We start from the raw sequence: 15490 nt of genomic DNA on the forward strand, positions 1-15490 counted from the left end.
GCTCACTCCCCTTGGATGGTGTTTCCACCCGGGTGTTTCCCGGGAAGAGGCTCTCAAGACTAGCCATGCAGGAGGAGGAGTCGAACTCTGGATAGCCTGTTTATAAAGGCCTAACTGTGCTGATGTTGACCGTTTTCTGAAACTCCTCCTCCAAAACCCACGCCAAACCGCAGGATGAAGGAAATCCTCAGTGAATACCAGGTATTGGGAAGGGCGTTGGCTGCTGTCTGTGACGTTTTAAACGTCTTCAGTAAACGGCACTGACCTCTACAAATCACCCACGGAAATAGTTTGTTATCGAATTGTCTTCCTTTAAAATAAGTGAATAAAAGACGGTAACAACCCTTTCCAAAGGAAAACTTTACCCTCCAGAAAAGTCTTTCAGAGGAATCACAGGCCCAAGTGCTGTCCCAAACGCTGAAATATTAACAAAAAATTTGCTCATCTGTTTGATACAGTTCTGTCTGCTCCTGCCTTCCCCCGCCTCTTCCTTTTTTTTTCCCCCTCTAATTTCAAACTGTGTAACTTGACCATTATTCCCCAAAGGATGCCAAAAACCATGGAAGACTTCTGATGTTCTGGGAGGGTTGACAAAGATGGACCTTAAATTCTAGGTCAGTACTAATCTCTAGGATCGAGTACTTGGAGAAAACAGCTGCCTGGAAATTCTTGCTTGTGTCTTACGCTTGGCTAAGTAAAGGCTATGATCCCAGAGAATAGCCATAGTGGGAAATTATCCAAGTAACCAACAATAGGCCTGAAGGTCTGTTTTTATCTCCAACCCTTGTAATTAACTCCCAGTTACAGTTTTTTCTTTTTTATTCTGTGCTCCTTACCCTGCTATTTTCTCTGCATTTTGGGCTTCTTTCCTTAGGTATAAATGCCATACCTAAATATGCTTACCCATAAGTCATGTCTCTATATACATTTTAATAACAAGACATGGTTATGTCTAATGATGACAGGATTCCAGCATTGAGCCAGGGATTCTGGACCGGGGCTAAGGTGCTTCCAGATGGGTAGAAATCCCTAGCTTCTATCAGAAGCAATATGTTAAAAGTCGTCTCGCGATATCATTTCCTCTTAAGCCTCTGCATTGGTAGAGTTATCCACAGTGTGGAATAGGAAAGCATAGAGAAGGGGACACCTTAATTTTGAATAACTAACCTCTTAGGAACTGACCTAAAATCCTATTTCATAATGCAAATAAAATTTTGCTAATTGATTTTGTGTTTGGCAAATATTCCGGTTCCATGATTATTTTATTATTTCATAGTTTTAAAAGCATTATGTGTTTATGGTAGGAAATTTGGAGAAATAAAAAAGCATAATGAATAATTATTGCCCTTTTTATTTTATTTTTTGCTCACTGCTATGCAAACGAGGATGAATAATTATTTTAACATTTGCCAACTCCAATCCCATACGCATGATTTTTATCCTCTTACAACCCCCAAGAGACCACAGTAGAATATAAGAAGTTAATAGGACATTTGGTGGACTATTACTCTCAGATCAAATAAATATGTAAAATATTTACTATTAGAAATTAATTATTAAAAATTGAAGACTATTAAAAAAATCACCAAAGACATAAATAAGCAACCACAAGTAAGAGTCAACAGAACAACAAACAGATTAAGAGTCTAATGATTTCAGATATTGGAATTATAAGAGATTTACAGTATAAAACAAATCTGTATAAAATTTAGATATAAAAGATGAAATCACAGAAATGAGCAAGTACCAAGAGAGTAACAATATGACAAGACTGACTTGAAAAAGAACCTAAAGAGATATTTTAGAATTTAAAAATAGAAATGTTGGGAAGCTTCCAAATTGGTGAACATATCTCTGTGCCAGTAGAATGCCTACTCCAACTCCATGGGGACAGAAGCTCCTGCACTCAGGACCCTTCTAGATTTCCCCCTGTGTGCCTTTTTATCAAATTGTTCATTTATATCTTTCATAAGAAACTAGTAAACATTTAAAAAATAGAAATGTTGAAGTTAAAATTCCATGGATAAGATCTCATAAATTGCTGGTGGGAATGTAAATGGGTACAATCCCTTTGAATAACATTTTGGCATTATCCTTTCAAGTCAAATATATGCATTTCCTATGACCCAGCAATTCACCTCCTATTTACATATATAGGTTGGTGCAAAAGTAATTGTGATTTTGGCCATTACTTTTAAATGGCAAAAAAACCCCACAAAAAACAAAACAAAACAATTACTTTTGCCCCAACCTTTGATTGGAGCAGCACTTTTCAATATGGTAGTCACTAGACAATTGTGACTAGTGAGTACTTAAAATACGACTATGCAGGAATGAAAATGAATAAACCAGAACTACAAGCAAGAATTTTAGTCAGTCTTAAATAAAACACAAGGACACAAAAGAGCTAAGACACAAAAGAATCTATCAATACAATTTGTTCAAACTATTGTTTAAATTTTTATATATAGGTGGCAAAAATATAAAACAATTATCATAAAAGTCTAGCAAATGTTTATTTCTAGAAAGATGAAGAAAGGTATACTTAAGAAGGAGCACACAGATTTCTATGGTACTTGTGTTGTTGACTTGGAATATGGTACATGTATATTTGCTATATAATTATATATTTATGTTCTTTTTTGTATATTTATTAAATTTAACACTAAAACACTTTAAAAAGCTCAATGGCTAGGTTAAACAGCAGATTAAATACAGTTAAAGATAAAACTATTGAAGTAGAAAGGAAAACTGAAGAAACTGCCTAGTACAGTAATTCCTCAATGTCATGGATGGGTTCTTAGAAACTGCATCTTTAAGTGAAATGATGTACTATATGCTACAGGTACTTTTGTTTATATCAATTAGCCTATAGTAAAATTGGTTTAATTATACAGTACATCATTTTTCTTAAAGTTGCGGTTTCCAAGAACCTGTTAATGATGTTAAATGAGGACTTACTGCATGCAGCAATGAGACAGGAGATTAAAAAATATAAGAAGAAGTTAAGATATATGGTGAACAGAATGAGAAGATCTTATAACCTCAGAAGGAATGAATAGATAGAATGGAGGAGAAGCAATATTAAATTACAATTAACTTAGGACAAGGAGAAGATCATAAAAGCAGCCAGAGAGAAAAGACATCATGTACAAAAGAATCAGTTAGCTAACAGCCATTTCTTAAGAGCAACAGTGGAAGCTAGAAGGCAACAGTAATGAAATTACTGAAGGAAAATAACTTCCTACCTAAAATTGTGTACCCAGAAGAGTGATCTGTTAAAAACTGGAAAAAAAAAACATTCACAGATTTAAAAAATGGAAAAAGTCCATGCCAGCAATGGATTATCTCAGGAGGAAGGAACAAGACCCTAATAGGAAGGTCTCACATACAAGAAGTGAGGATGATTAAAAAGGATAAGCATTTAGATAAATCTAAATGTCTGAGTCCAGTTTCTTTTGTTTATAACAATACCTAAAAATGGGTAATTTATAAATAAAAGGGATTTATTTCTTACCATTCTGGAGGCTGGGAAGTCCAAGGTTGAGGGGCTGCATGTGGTGAAAGCCTTCTTTCCAGTGGGGACTCTACAGAGTTCAGAGTTCAGAGTTCCAAGGCAGTACAGGTATCACGTGGCAAGAGGACTAAGCATGATAATGTGCTAGCTTAGATCTCTCATTATATATATATATATCTTTATTATAAAGCCACCATATCCCTTCCCATGATAACTCATTAATCTGTTAATGGATATATTTTTTCATGAGTGCAGGCCCCATCTCTCAATACTGCCACATTGAGGATTAAGTTTCAACATGAGTTTTGGAGAGACCATTGAAACCACAGCACTAAGCAGTCATTAGCTTTATTAATAATGATTATCTATTTTGTGGTTTATATTTTAAAATACTATACATGAAGAATATATAAATTGGGCTTATCTGAGGTACTTAGATACAGCAACCATGCAACCTGGCTTTGTGAAAGGTCACACAGTGCATCTGTGCTCCCCACCACAAACCACTGCCAGGAAACTCAAGATGATGATCACTTTAGCTAAGGGAGAGTTAAGGAGGAGCTCTTGAATACTTTGGCAAGGTTCCTAACCACTTCCTACAAAAATTGAAACTAAGCCAGAAAGGGAGGAAGAAAGGATAAATCTTCAGCCAAAAAATTGCAAAGGAAAATGGGGAGCGAAAGGCAAATAGGCTGAAATGGCCATCTAAGAAACTAAAGCCAACTTTCCTGCAGAAAGTAGAGGAACTAAAACTGAGGAGGGTCTAGTCTCTAATTAAGGAGAGAAAAAAAATGAAATCTGATTAATATAGTTACCAAGTCTTATGGTTCCTGTATCTTCTTTATTATAATCTGGATAAATATTTTTATTACCTATGTTGTAAAAAAAAGATTTTAAAAATAGTTCTAAAAACACATATTTTAGAAGAAAGTTGTGTGTGTGCGCATGCAAGTGTGCATGTGTGTGCGTGCACACCTGCTGTATGTACTTTCTTTAAAAAAAGAAATGATGTGCTTGTAATTTTTCTGTACAATCTAAAATGTGAAGATGTCAATATAAGAGAGGATTTGACTGTCTTGGGTGTTAACTGTATTGGCCGCTAGGGAGGGCAGTTTTTGTATCTTACGAATTTAACAAAATGGCCATTAGGAGTCACAATTATCCACTAATATATCTTAATATTTTAAATTACTTAATGCCTATCTCCATGTTCTTGCTTTAAAAAAATAGAATTGCTCCTAAAGAAAACTGCTGTCTAATTTTGGCTCTCCATATATCAGAATTGTTAAAGTTTTATTAAAGTTTGGAAATTTTGAAGTATAGCATTATGATACTAAATTATTAATTAGTGGGGCTTTAAACCTAACAGTTTATCAATATTTGAAGTTACTAGTGCCTGATATATTTTCTTAAGGAAACTTTGCCTCTAGCTTTAAGTTGGAAAGTCACTAGAATTACTGTTTAGAAAAGAATGGAATAATACTTTAGAAAACTTACATTAGGACTTGTTTACAAATTATCCATAATGGCTATGTACTGATTGAATAAAATCTCAATTATGAAAGAAAAAAATTAAATGAAAACATACAAGCCTTGAAATAACCCAGATATTTTCAAAATGAATAGAAAAATTTTGGTATGTTGTGATAATGGAATATTATACAGTGGCAAAAAACAAATGAATATAATTGCATACAGTAACATTTATAAATTTTAGAGAATAATTAAACTGTTGAGAAAAAACAAGTAGCTGTCTATCTATGTTGTAGTCTACCATTTCAAAAATAAAGCTCAAAATCAAGTATGTAAATCAAACAACATATTGGTTAAGAATAACACACTGATAAAACTTTTTCTTTAAAGGCACGTAATAATATCCTTAAAATTTGTGATAGTGGTTACCTTTTTTGGTAAGACAGGGAGATGGAATAGGTAGATCATGAACATTGGTAATGTTTTTAATTTGATAGGTAAGCTTTATTATTTTATACTTTTAAATTTATATGCCAATATATTCTTTTGTATGTATCAAATATAACATTTTTTAAAAAGAAAAAGCAGTGTGAACTTCCTGTGAATTTTGATTAGTATTTCTATTATACTCCTGCTTTCCCTGCCCAGAATTTAGGCATTCATGGTTGAGACCCTGAAGAAAACATTTTCTGCTGAGCAGAAGCAATTTAATAATTGCCTCCCTTCATTGTAAGTTTTTTATTTCTTCCTTATGTCTGATTAATCCCCCAATATAAGCTTCAATTAATTAAGCAGGTCTGCAAAATATATGAATAAAACACCACACTATTAAGATATTATGTCTTTTGTAAAATCTTTTTCAAGTTGGCAAATAGTTTTGTGTTGAATTATCTATACAGAACTTTACATTATTTAAAGAGGGAAAATGAGTGGGAGTATTTTTATTCCATAGTGTAATAAGGTGAGGAATATCCATTCCACCCATGTTGCCTATATATATATTCCAATAGTGTTGAAATATAGATTTCATTTTTTCATAGTAAAAACATCAAGTGTTTAAAAATACATCTAAAAAAAGGAGGCTGTGCATTTGTCTGACTGCTGCAAAAATAGCCTTGTTTTATAATGAGTACATTCTAAAAATGGGAAAAAGTCAGTTCTTCGTTTAAAATTGTTTCAAGAATACATTTATTAGGTCCTGAAGAAGGAGGGGACATCAAAAGCAACAAGTTTATTAAGACTGTTGAGAATCCACATGTGTCATACAGATGGCAGAATCTGGTGTCCCTTTGAAAAGAAGCCCATCACAAGTAAGGTAGAGGTAATTTCAAAATTCGTTTAACTAGGATTTGTCAGCTATGCAAGTGTCTTAATAGTCTTGAAACTGCTGTGGCAATTGTGATCCCAGGAACACATTTTCTCTTTGATGCCCACTGGTAGCAGGAGGCATTCACTTTATGCTCTTTTAAATGCCTATTGTTAATGCCAAAAAAAAAATTATGTGTAGATGTGTAGAGAATGAAAAGTGAGAAGTGTGGAGAATCATTGAGGAAGGATGAGACCTAAGAGCAAAAACAAAAAGAAAAGTGAGCTTGGGGGCAATATTTCCAAGATTAGAGGCTCTGATCCACTTTTGTAGTCAGGGAGCTCCTTGCTATATTATGAAGCAGAATAAACCAAAAAATATGGCCTCCCCATTAGAGTGGCAGATTCTGTGTCATTCGCATTCTTCTAGGAGAGGCTGAATGACCATGTATTTGTATATTGGACCAGGAAAGGGTTGTATGAAAATCGAGCAGCTTGTAAAAAATCATTGAGGGGGTCTTGGGAAATAAAGAGAAGTTTCACATACATTCCTATTTAGTGTGCATCAAAATGTGGTTACATTGTAGTGTCCATACAATACTATATTTTTCAGACATGATGACTTGCTGATGTTTCAGATTAATATTAACCAAATTATGGCTGTCTTGACATGTCAGAAAAATCTAAAGAATTCCAGTGGAAATACAATGTCTTTTTGAATTCTGTTTTACCCTGTGTAACAGGTTTTGTTCTTGGATATAGTAGGTATCTACTATAAAAGAGTGCATATTTTGCTGACTCATCTTCCTATGTCATAGCATTTTTTTTGTCATTTCACTTCTTTCTCAAGTCTATTTTGCTTCACATTGATTATATATTTCTTCAAAGAATGAAAAAAACAAGTAGACTACAGCCAAAAATAACTACATTAGTTCATAAATTAATGACTAGAAATGTATAATTCTTGGTACTTTTCATAGTGTTTTAGACTTGAATGGGTCATTTTATTTTGTCATTCCAGTTCTTCAGGATTTAAGAGAAAAAGGAAAATAATTTTTAATTCAACTTAATATTATTTTTGTTTTACTTGAAAATAATGTTCAAAATTAAAACAAAACATAAATGCAAATTAAATATATTACTAATTTAACTCTCATATAGTCAGAATCCAGAAGTGTCTGTAGCCAACCGAAGGGGGAATGTTTGATGGAAAGAAGTTAGAATGGAAGGAGAAAATGGCTTATTTTAGTTAAAATGTTTTACTTTTGGAAATTGTTTAAAAAAACCTTATTTTCACATATACATAAATACATAGAAGTGGCCTGCATAGGTGAGAAGCCCTGAAACTTAAACTTCACTAGTTCCATGATAAATGCTCCTCTGCTTGAATTCCTGTGCCATTTTACCTCCTGCCCCATTTCTTCTTTTCCCTTTGGAGTAAAACTCCTTGAAAAGAAATGTCAGTACTGCTATGTCTACTTTCTCTTCTCCCATTCAGTTTAGAATTCCCATCATTCCACTTAAACTACTGTCAAAACAGTGATGCCTAATCCTGTTTGTATTTCACCTGTCAACAGCAGGTTTGATATAGCTGAGCATTTTTTACTGAAACATGTTCTTCCCGTGGCTTCTGGAACATGCTTCTTTCTGGTTCTTTTTCTTTACCTCACTGGTTACTCCTGGATCTCCTTTGCTGTTTCTTCCTCTTCTTCCTGACAGCTAAACTTAGGTGTAACCTAAGGTGTAATCCTGTAGCTAAATTCTCCAATCTCTCTCTCTTTTTTTCCTTAACTACATTTCCTCTCTGTCTTCACCCTGCCCCATGGCTTTATGAACCATGTCTACACTGATCACTTTCAAATTTATATATATCTAGTCCTTTATTATCTGAATTCCAAACTTACATATTCAACCTCCTATTTCCGTGTTTACTTGACTGCTTAATTAATCATAACATAGTCACAAAACAACTTATCGAGTTCTGGTCACACACTCTGGTTCTCTTGGATCTCAGTAAACTGCCGTTCTTTCATTTGCACAAGCTAAAAGCTATAAGTCATCTTTGACTCCTCTGTCTTTCAACCCTATTGGCACATTATCTTGACAAAATTTCTCTACAATTTTCATGTCATTTTTTTTTTTTTTAAATTGCATCAGCTTGGGTATTGTGTAATTCTTTGTGACATCATTTATTTATACTTGTTACCTGGGTATTGTTTAGCCTGGAACCAAGGAGAGGGGTAGAGTCTGAAACAGAACTGATTTGTTCTGCTCTTCATTTTCCTGCTTCCTCAAAACAAAGAAAAAAGGGTGTGGCAATCATTATAACACTTTGCTGTTACTTTATCAAAACATATTTGGTTTACTGCCATGTTAGACCAGATAAATACAGGCATAAAAGTAGTTGTGATTTTACATGTTCAGCCTTTAGGATTTCTATTTATGTGCCACTCCCTATCAACCCCATTTACAAATTGTGCTACTGTAGTTATCTTTGTGGCTTACAATGGTCCTAAAAGCAAATTTTATGTAATTATTACCATTAAAAATAATTTTTTTTTGGCAAACATCTGGTTTTAAAGTGGCAGTACAGAAGCAAGCTGGTTTCACTCTCCCCACAGAAAACCAAAAATTTGCAGAGCTGTCATTTTCCCCAGCAACAGTCCAGAACTCAAATATGAGGATGAGACAGATCCTAGGGCCATAAAGAAAAAAAACCTTCTTTGGAAAAAAACTCCAAGCAGGTGGTAAGAGAATTGGACTTCCACATCTGCAATGTTCCCCCACCCATTCTGCCCAGCAATAATTGTATGAAAAGGAAATGCTCATTGGAGCATTTTGGATTTCAGATTTTTGGATTAGGAATATTTATGTGGTATGTATTCTGCAAACATTTAAAAACCTGAGAAAAATAGAAAATTCAAAATACTTTGGGTCCCTAGCATTTTGGATAAGAGATATTCAATCTGAAAATGAAAAGTTCTTAACAGTTATTTGTCATTCAGGAAATGCAAATTAATGCCAATGAGATAACAGTATACATTCACTAGAATGGTTATAACAAAAAAAGCAGAAAATACCAAGTATTAACAGAACTGTAGAGAAGCTGGAATTCTCATACATTGCTGGTGGGAATATAACACGGTACAGCTACTTTTGAAAACAGATTGTTAGCTTCTTAAAAATTATGCACAAACCAACAATTCTGTGCATAGAAATCTAACCAATATAAATAAGCACATAGGTTGACACAAAGACTTGTATGCATATTTTTATAGCAATAATATTTATAATAGTCAAAAGTAGAAACAACCCAAATGTCTATCAACTACTGAGTAGATAAATAAACTGTCTTATATCCATACAATGAATTCTATTCTGTGATAAAAAGGAATGAAATACTGATACATACCATAACATGGAGGAACCTCAAAAACATTATGGCAAATGTAAAAGACTACATTGTTAGAAGGCAGGATTGTGGTTGCCAGGGGCTGAAGGGAAGGGAAAATGGGAAATTTGTGTTTAGTGTGCATAGTTTCAGTTGGGAGACATGAAAAAGTTCTGCAGATAGAGGGGGAAAGTAACCATTATAAAAATAGGCCTAGAACATTCTCATGACAAAGGCCTACTCTCCAGGGAAAAATACATTACCACGGCCTTATCCTATGTAGGGGAAGGACAGTTTCTTCAACTCTAGCTCTCTCTCGAGCCTTTTTGTTTCACCTACTGGGATGGAGGGACAACCTAAAAAACACTTGTAAAAGTCACAGCCCAGGGACACAGGCCAGCTAAAAAACTGAAATTTAATCGTAAGACTCTAGAATGAATGATTCTCTTCCTTCATACTTCACTCCCATAACAATCAGGCTCTATTATAACAGTGAATTATAGCTGAAGGAGCTGAAAAACACAGACTCTCTTGAAGAGGAGTCCTTAGGAAGTGTGATGGTCAATATTGAGTGTCAACTTGATTGGATCGAAGGATGTAAAGTATTGATCCTGGATGTGTCTGTGAGGGTGCAGCCAAAGGAGATTAATATTGGAATCAGTGGACTTGGAGAGGCAGACCCACGCTCAATCTGGGTGGGCACAATCTAATCAGCTGCCATTGCAGCTAGAATAAAAGCAGGCAGAAGAACGTGGAAAGACCAGACTGGATGAGTCTTCTGGCCTCCATCTTTCTCCCATGCTGGATGCTTCCTGCCCTCGAACATCAGACTCCAAGTTCTTCAGCTTTTGGATTCTTGGACCTACACCAGTGGTTTGCCAGGGGCTCTTGGGCCTTCGGCCACAGACTGAAGACTGCTGTTGGCTTCCCTACTTTTGAGGTTTGGGGACTCGAACTGGCTTCCTTGCTCCTCAGTTTGCAGATGGCCTATTGTGGGACTTCACCTTGTGATTGTGTGAGCCAATACTCTTTAATAAACTAACTTTCATATATACATTTATCCTATTAGTCCTGTCCCTCTAGAGAACCCTGACGAATACAAGGAAGTCCAAATACTATAGGAAGGAAAACAGGGACACTAGAGAAATTGGAAACTTATGGCATGTGCAAATTCAGCAAACATCAAATACAACCCACCTCCTAGCCATATTAAAACAAAACCTCACACTTAAGGCCTATTTACCTCAGTTCCTATTATCTGATCATGTCTAGCTTTCAACAAAAATTTACAAGATATTCTAAAAGGCAAGCAGAAAGTCTGAAGAGATAAAGCAAGCATAAGAATCAGACTCAGATATGACACAGACATTGGAATTATCAAACCAGGAAATTATGGTTAATATTTAAGGGTTCTAATGGAAAAAAATAGACAACATGCATGAACAGAAGGGTAATGCAATCAGAGAAATGGAAACTCTAAGAAAGAAAGGGAAATGCTAAAAATCAAAAACACTATATTAAAAGTGAAGAATGCCTTTGATGGGATCATCAGTACACATGGCATAACAGAAGAAAAAATCCACTAAGCTAGAAGATAGGTAAGCAGAAAACTCCCTAACTGAAATAAAAGATAAGTGAATTTTAAAAAAGAAGAGAACACCCAAGAACTGTGGGACAAATTTCAAAAGGTGTAATATACACATTGTTGAAATACCAAAAGAGAAGAAGGAGTGAATGGGACAGAAGAAATATTTGAACTATAATGGCACAATAACGTTTCAGAATTAATTATAGACAGCAAACCACAGATCCAGAAAGCTCAGAGAACACCAAACAGGATAGTTACGAAAAATCTACACCAGGGCATATCATATTCAAATTTCAAAAAACCAAAGGCAAAAATATATTGAAAGCAGCCAGATGGGAGATTAAGGACAAGAATTGCAGCAGATTTATTGTCAGAAACCATACAAAAAAGAATACAATAGAGTGAGATATTTAAAGTATTGTAAAAAAAACCCCACAAAACCCTGTAACCTATAATTCTACATCCAGTGAAATTATCCCTCACAAGTGAAGAAAAATTACTTTCTCAGAAAAACAAAAACTGAAGGAATTCATTGCAAGCAGATCCACCCTATAAGAAATATTAAAAGAAGTTCTTCAGAGAGAAGGAAAATGACATAGGTCAGAAACTTAGTTTTATATTTGAAAAAGGAATGTTAAAGAAGGAATAAATGAAGATAAAATCTTTTATTTTTCTTATTCTTATCTAAACACTAAACTTTAAACTGTTTAAAGTAATAACAGAAACAATATCTAGCATATGGATAAGTGGAGGGAATGACAATGATGTCATAAGGGTCAGAAAGAAAGAATTGGGAAAACTCTGTTCTTAGGTACCTTGCACTACATGTGAAACAAACTGTTATTTGAAGTTAGTTTTAAGTTTGTTAAATATGTATATTGCAAACTCTAGAGCAAGTAACTTTTTTCAAAAAGAGGTGTAACTGCTATCTCTAAGAGAGGAGATAAAATGCATAGTATAAAATGTTCAAAAACAAGACAACGCAGAAAAAGATATGAAAAAAGTAACAATGTATGCAATAAATACAAAACAGTTGCAAACACAGTAGATATTAATCTAACTGCATCAATAGTCACCTTAAATGTAAATGATCTAAAAACATCAACTAAAGGACAGAGATTATCAGAGTAAATGAAAAAAACCAAAACCCAACTGTATGTCATTTACAAAACCCCACTTTAAATATGAAGACATATATAGATTAAAGGGATGGAAAAAGATATACCATGCTAACACTTATTAAAAGAAAGATGAAGTAGCTATATTGATTTCAGACAATACAAAATTCAGAACAAGGAAAATGATCAAGATACAGAGAGGCATTACATAATAAGGAAGTCAATTCTCCAAGAAGATATAAGAATCCTTAGCATGCATCTAACAACAAAGGGTTAAATTACATGAGACAAATAGGCAAGTCTACTGTAATAGTTGCAAACTTCAACACTTTTCAGTAAGTAATTCATAGGTCAAACAGGCAGAAAGTCAGTAAGGATATAGTTGACCTGAATAGTACTATAAATTTGATCTAGATGAACTTGATGTAATTGAAATTTATAGAATACTTCAACAATGGCAGAATACACATTCTTTTCAAGCTTTAATGGATATGTATCAAAATAGATTACATTTGAGCTGCAAAATACTACTTTACAGGCCAGGCACAGTGGCTCATTCCTACATTGTAATCCCAGCACTTTGGGAGGTCTAGGCGGGTGGATCACCTGAGGTCAGGAGTTTGAGATGAATCTGGCCATCATGGTGAAACCTCGTCTCTACTAAAAATTCAGAAATTATCTGGGTGTGATGGCGGGTACCTGTAATCCCAGCTACTCGGGAGGCAAAGAAAGGAGAATTGCCTGAATCTGGGAGGTGGAGGTTGCAGTGAGCCAAGATTGCATCACTGCACTCCAGCCTGGGTGACAGAGCAAGACTCTGTCTCAAAAACAAACAAGCAAACAAAAAAAGATGAAAAACAACTTTTAAGAGTATAGAGATTACACAAGTTATATTCACAGACTATACAGGAATTAAACTAGAAATAAGTAACAGAAAGATTCCTGGAAAGTCTCCAAATATTTGGAGATTAAGCAATATACTTCTAAATAATCTGTATCAAAGAAAAAGTCTCAAGATAGATTAGAAAATATTCAAAATAAATGAAAATGCAACTTATCAAAATTTGTGGGATGCAACAAAAGCAATATTTAGAGGGAAATTTATAACATTAATTACATATGGTCATTTCTCAGTATCCATGGGGATTGGTTCCAGGACCTCCTGCAGAGACCAAAATCTGCAGATGTTCAAGTTCCTTATATAAAATGGTGTCATATTTGCATATAACCTACATACATTCTTCTGTATACTTTAAATCATCTCTAGATTACTTATAATGTCTAATACACTGTAAATGCTATGTAAATAGTTGTTGTAGAGTATTGGTTTTTAATTTGTATTATTTTTATTGGTTTTACTTTTTCAAACATTTTCGATCTGTATTTGGCTGAATCTGCAGATGTACAACCCACAGGTATGGAGGGATGACTGTTTATTAGCAAAGAAGAAATACTCAAAGCCAGTAATTTAAGCTGTCATTTTAGGAAACTAAATGAAGAATGGCAATTTAAACCTAAAGTAAGCAGAAGAAAAGAAACATAAAAATTAGAGGAGAAATCAATGAAATTGATAACAGGAAAATAATAGAGGAAATCAATGACACTAAACAGCTGGTTCTTTGAAAAGATCAATAAAATCAATAAATTTCAAGCCAAACCAACCAATGACAAAAGAAAGAAAACACAAATTACCAGTATCAGAAATGAAAGAGGAATCATCACTGTTGATCCCACAAATGTTTTAAGATAATAAAGAAGTAATATGAACAGCTCTGTGCACATAGATTTGATAACTTAGATAAAATGCACTGCCGCCTTGAAAAAAAATCTGAATAGACCTATATCTGTTAAAGAAATTAAACTAATTAATAATTAATTAAACTAATTAATAACCTTCCAAGAAAGAAATCACTAAGCCCAGATTGTTTCACTGGTGAAATGTACCAAATATTTAAGCAAGAAATGGTACCAATTCTCCACAATCTCTTCTAGAAAATAGAAGCAAAGGGAACACTTCCTGACTCATTCTATAAGGACATCATTATCCTAATGCCAAAAACAGACATTATAAGAAAGAAAAACTATAGACTCAGATCTTTCATGAACATTGATGCAAAAATCCTCAACAAAATTAGTGAATCAAATCCACCAATGTATAAAAAGGATTATATGCCACTACGAAATGAGATTTATTCCAGGTAGGCAAAGTAGTTCAACATTTAAAAATCAATAAATGTAATCAATGACATCAACAGGCTAAAGAAGAAAACATAATGTGATCATTTTAATAGATGTAGAAAAAGCATTTGACAAAACCCAACACTCATTCATGACAAAATCTCTCAGCAAATGAGGAATAAAGGGGAATTTCCTCAAACTTTCTAAAGAGCATCTACAAAAACGCTACACCTAAAATCATAGTGAATGATGAGAAACTGGGCATTTTGTTCCCGCTAAGATCAGGAACAAGATAAAAATATCCACTCTCATCTGAATGATAGGAAGCAGCCAGCAATGAAAATATCTGCAGAAGATCATTCCAGGCAGGAGGAAATATCAAACATGGGAAAGACCTTGTTATACTTGAGGAAGACACGTGGCTAGGATGATTAGTGCATAATGAATGAACAGGAAAGTGGTAGGAGGTGAGATCACAGGGTGAGAAGGAGCCTGATTATGTAGGACCTTGGAAGTAAGGAAAGGAGTTTGTATTTTATTCTAACAGCATGGGAAAGTCATGGAGGGATACAATCTGATTTACATTTTTGAGAGTATTGTGGTTGCTAACACGAACCTCTCAATTGTGGGAATCTGTAATCTTGGGAGATAGTCTCTCTTGGCATCTGGATCCGGAAGACAATATGTGCTCATTATTTGCAATGCTGAAGGTACTCTTGCATATCTAAGTTTTGTAATTAGCTTAAGAAATGTGCCAAGGCCACAGTAGAAAAATATGTAGCCACCACTGTCACTACAAGGCATGAGGCATTCAATAGGCAAAGGTGAAGATAAAATATTTGGAAGAATTCAAATTAAAAAAAAATTCCAATTTTTTTTTGCTATGAAGATCAAATAGTTTAATACACATGAAAACAATA

General features: G+C 34.3%; 1 protein-coding gene across 2 annotated transcripts in view; it reads left to right on the forward strand.

Moving 5' to 3' along the window:
* The first annotated feature begins 26 nt into the window (after window positions 1-26).
* Window positions 27-15490, forward strand: part of CCDC181 (coiled-coil domain containing 181) — a 61876-nt gene continuing 46412 nt past the window's right edge. For both annotated transcript variants that reach the window (XM_009193561.4, XM_009193565.4), the window contains exon 1: window positions 27-201. In XM_009193561.4, coding sequence (XP_009191825.1) covers window positions 175-201 — 27 coding nt within the window. In that variant the 5' untranslated portion in view covers window positions 27-174. The remainder of the gene's footprint in view (window positions 202-15490) is intronic.

The sequence above is a fragment of the Papio anubis genome, chromosome 1 (assembly GCF_008728515.1).
Source record: "Papio anubis isolate 15944 chromosome 1, Panubis1.0, whole genome shotgun sequence".
Classification (NCBI taxonomy): Eukaryota; Metazoa; Chordata; class Mammalia; order Primates; family Cercopithecidae; genus Papio; species Papio anubis.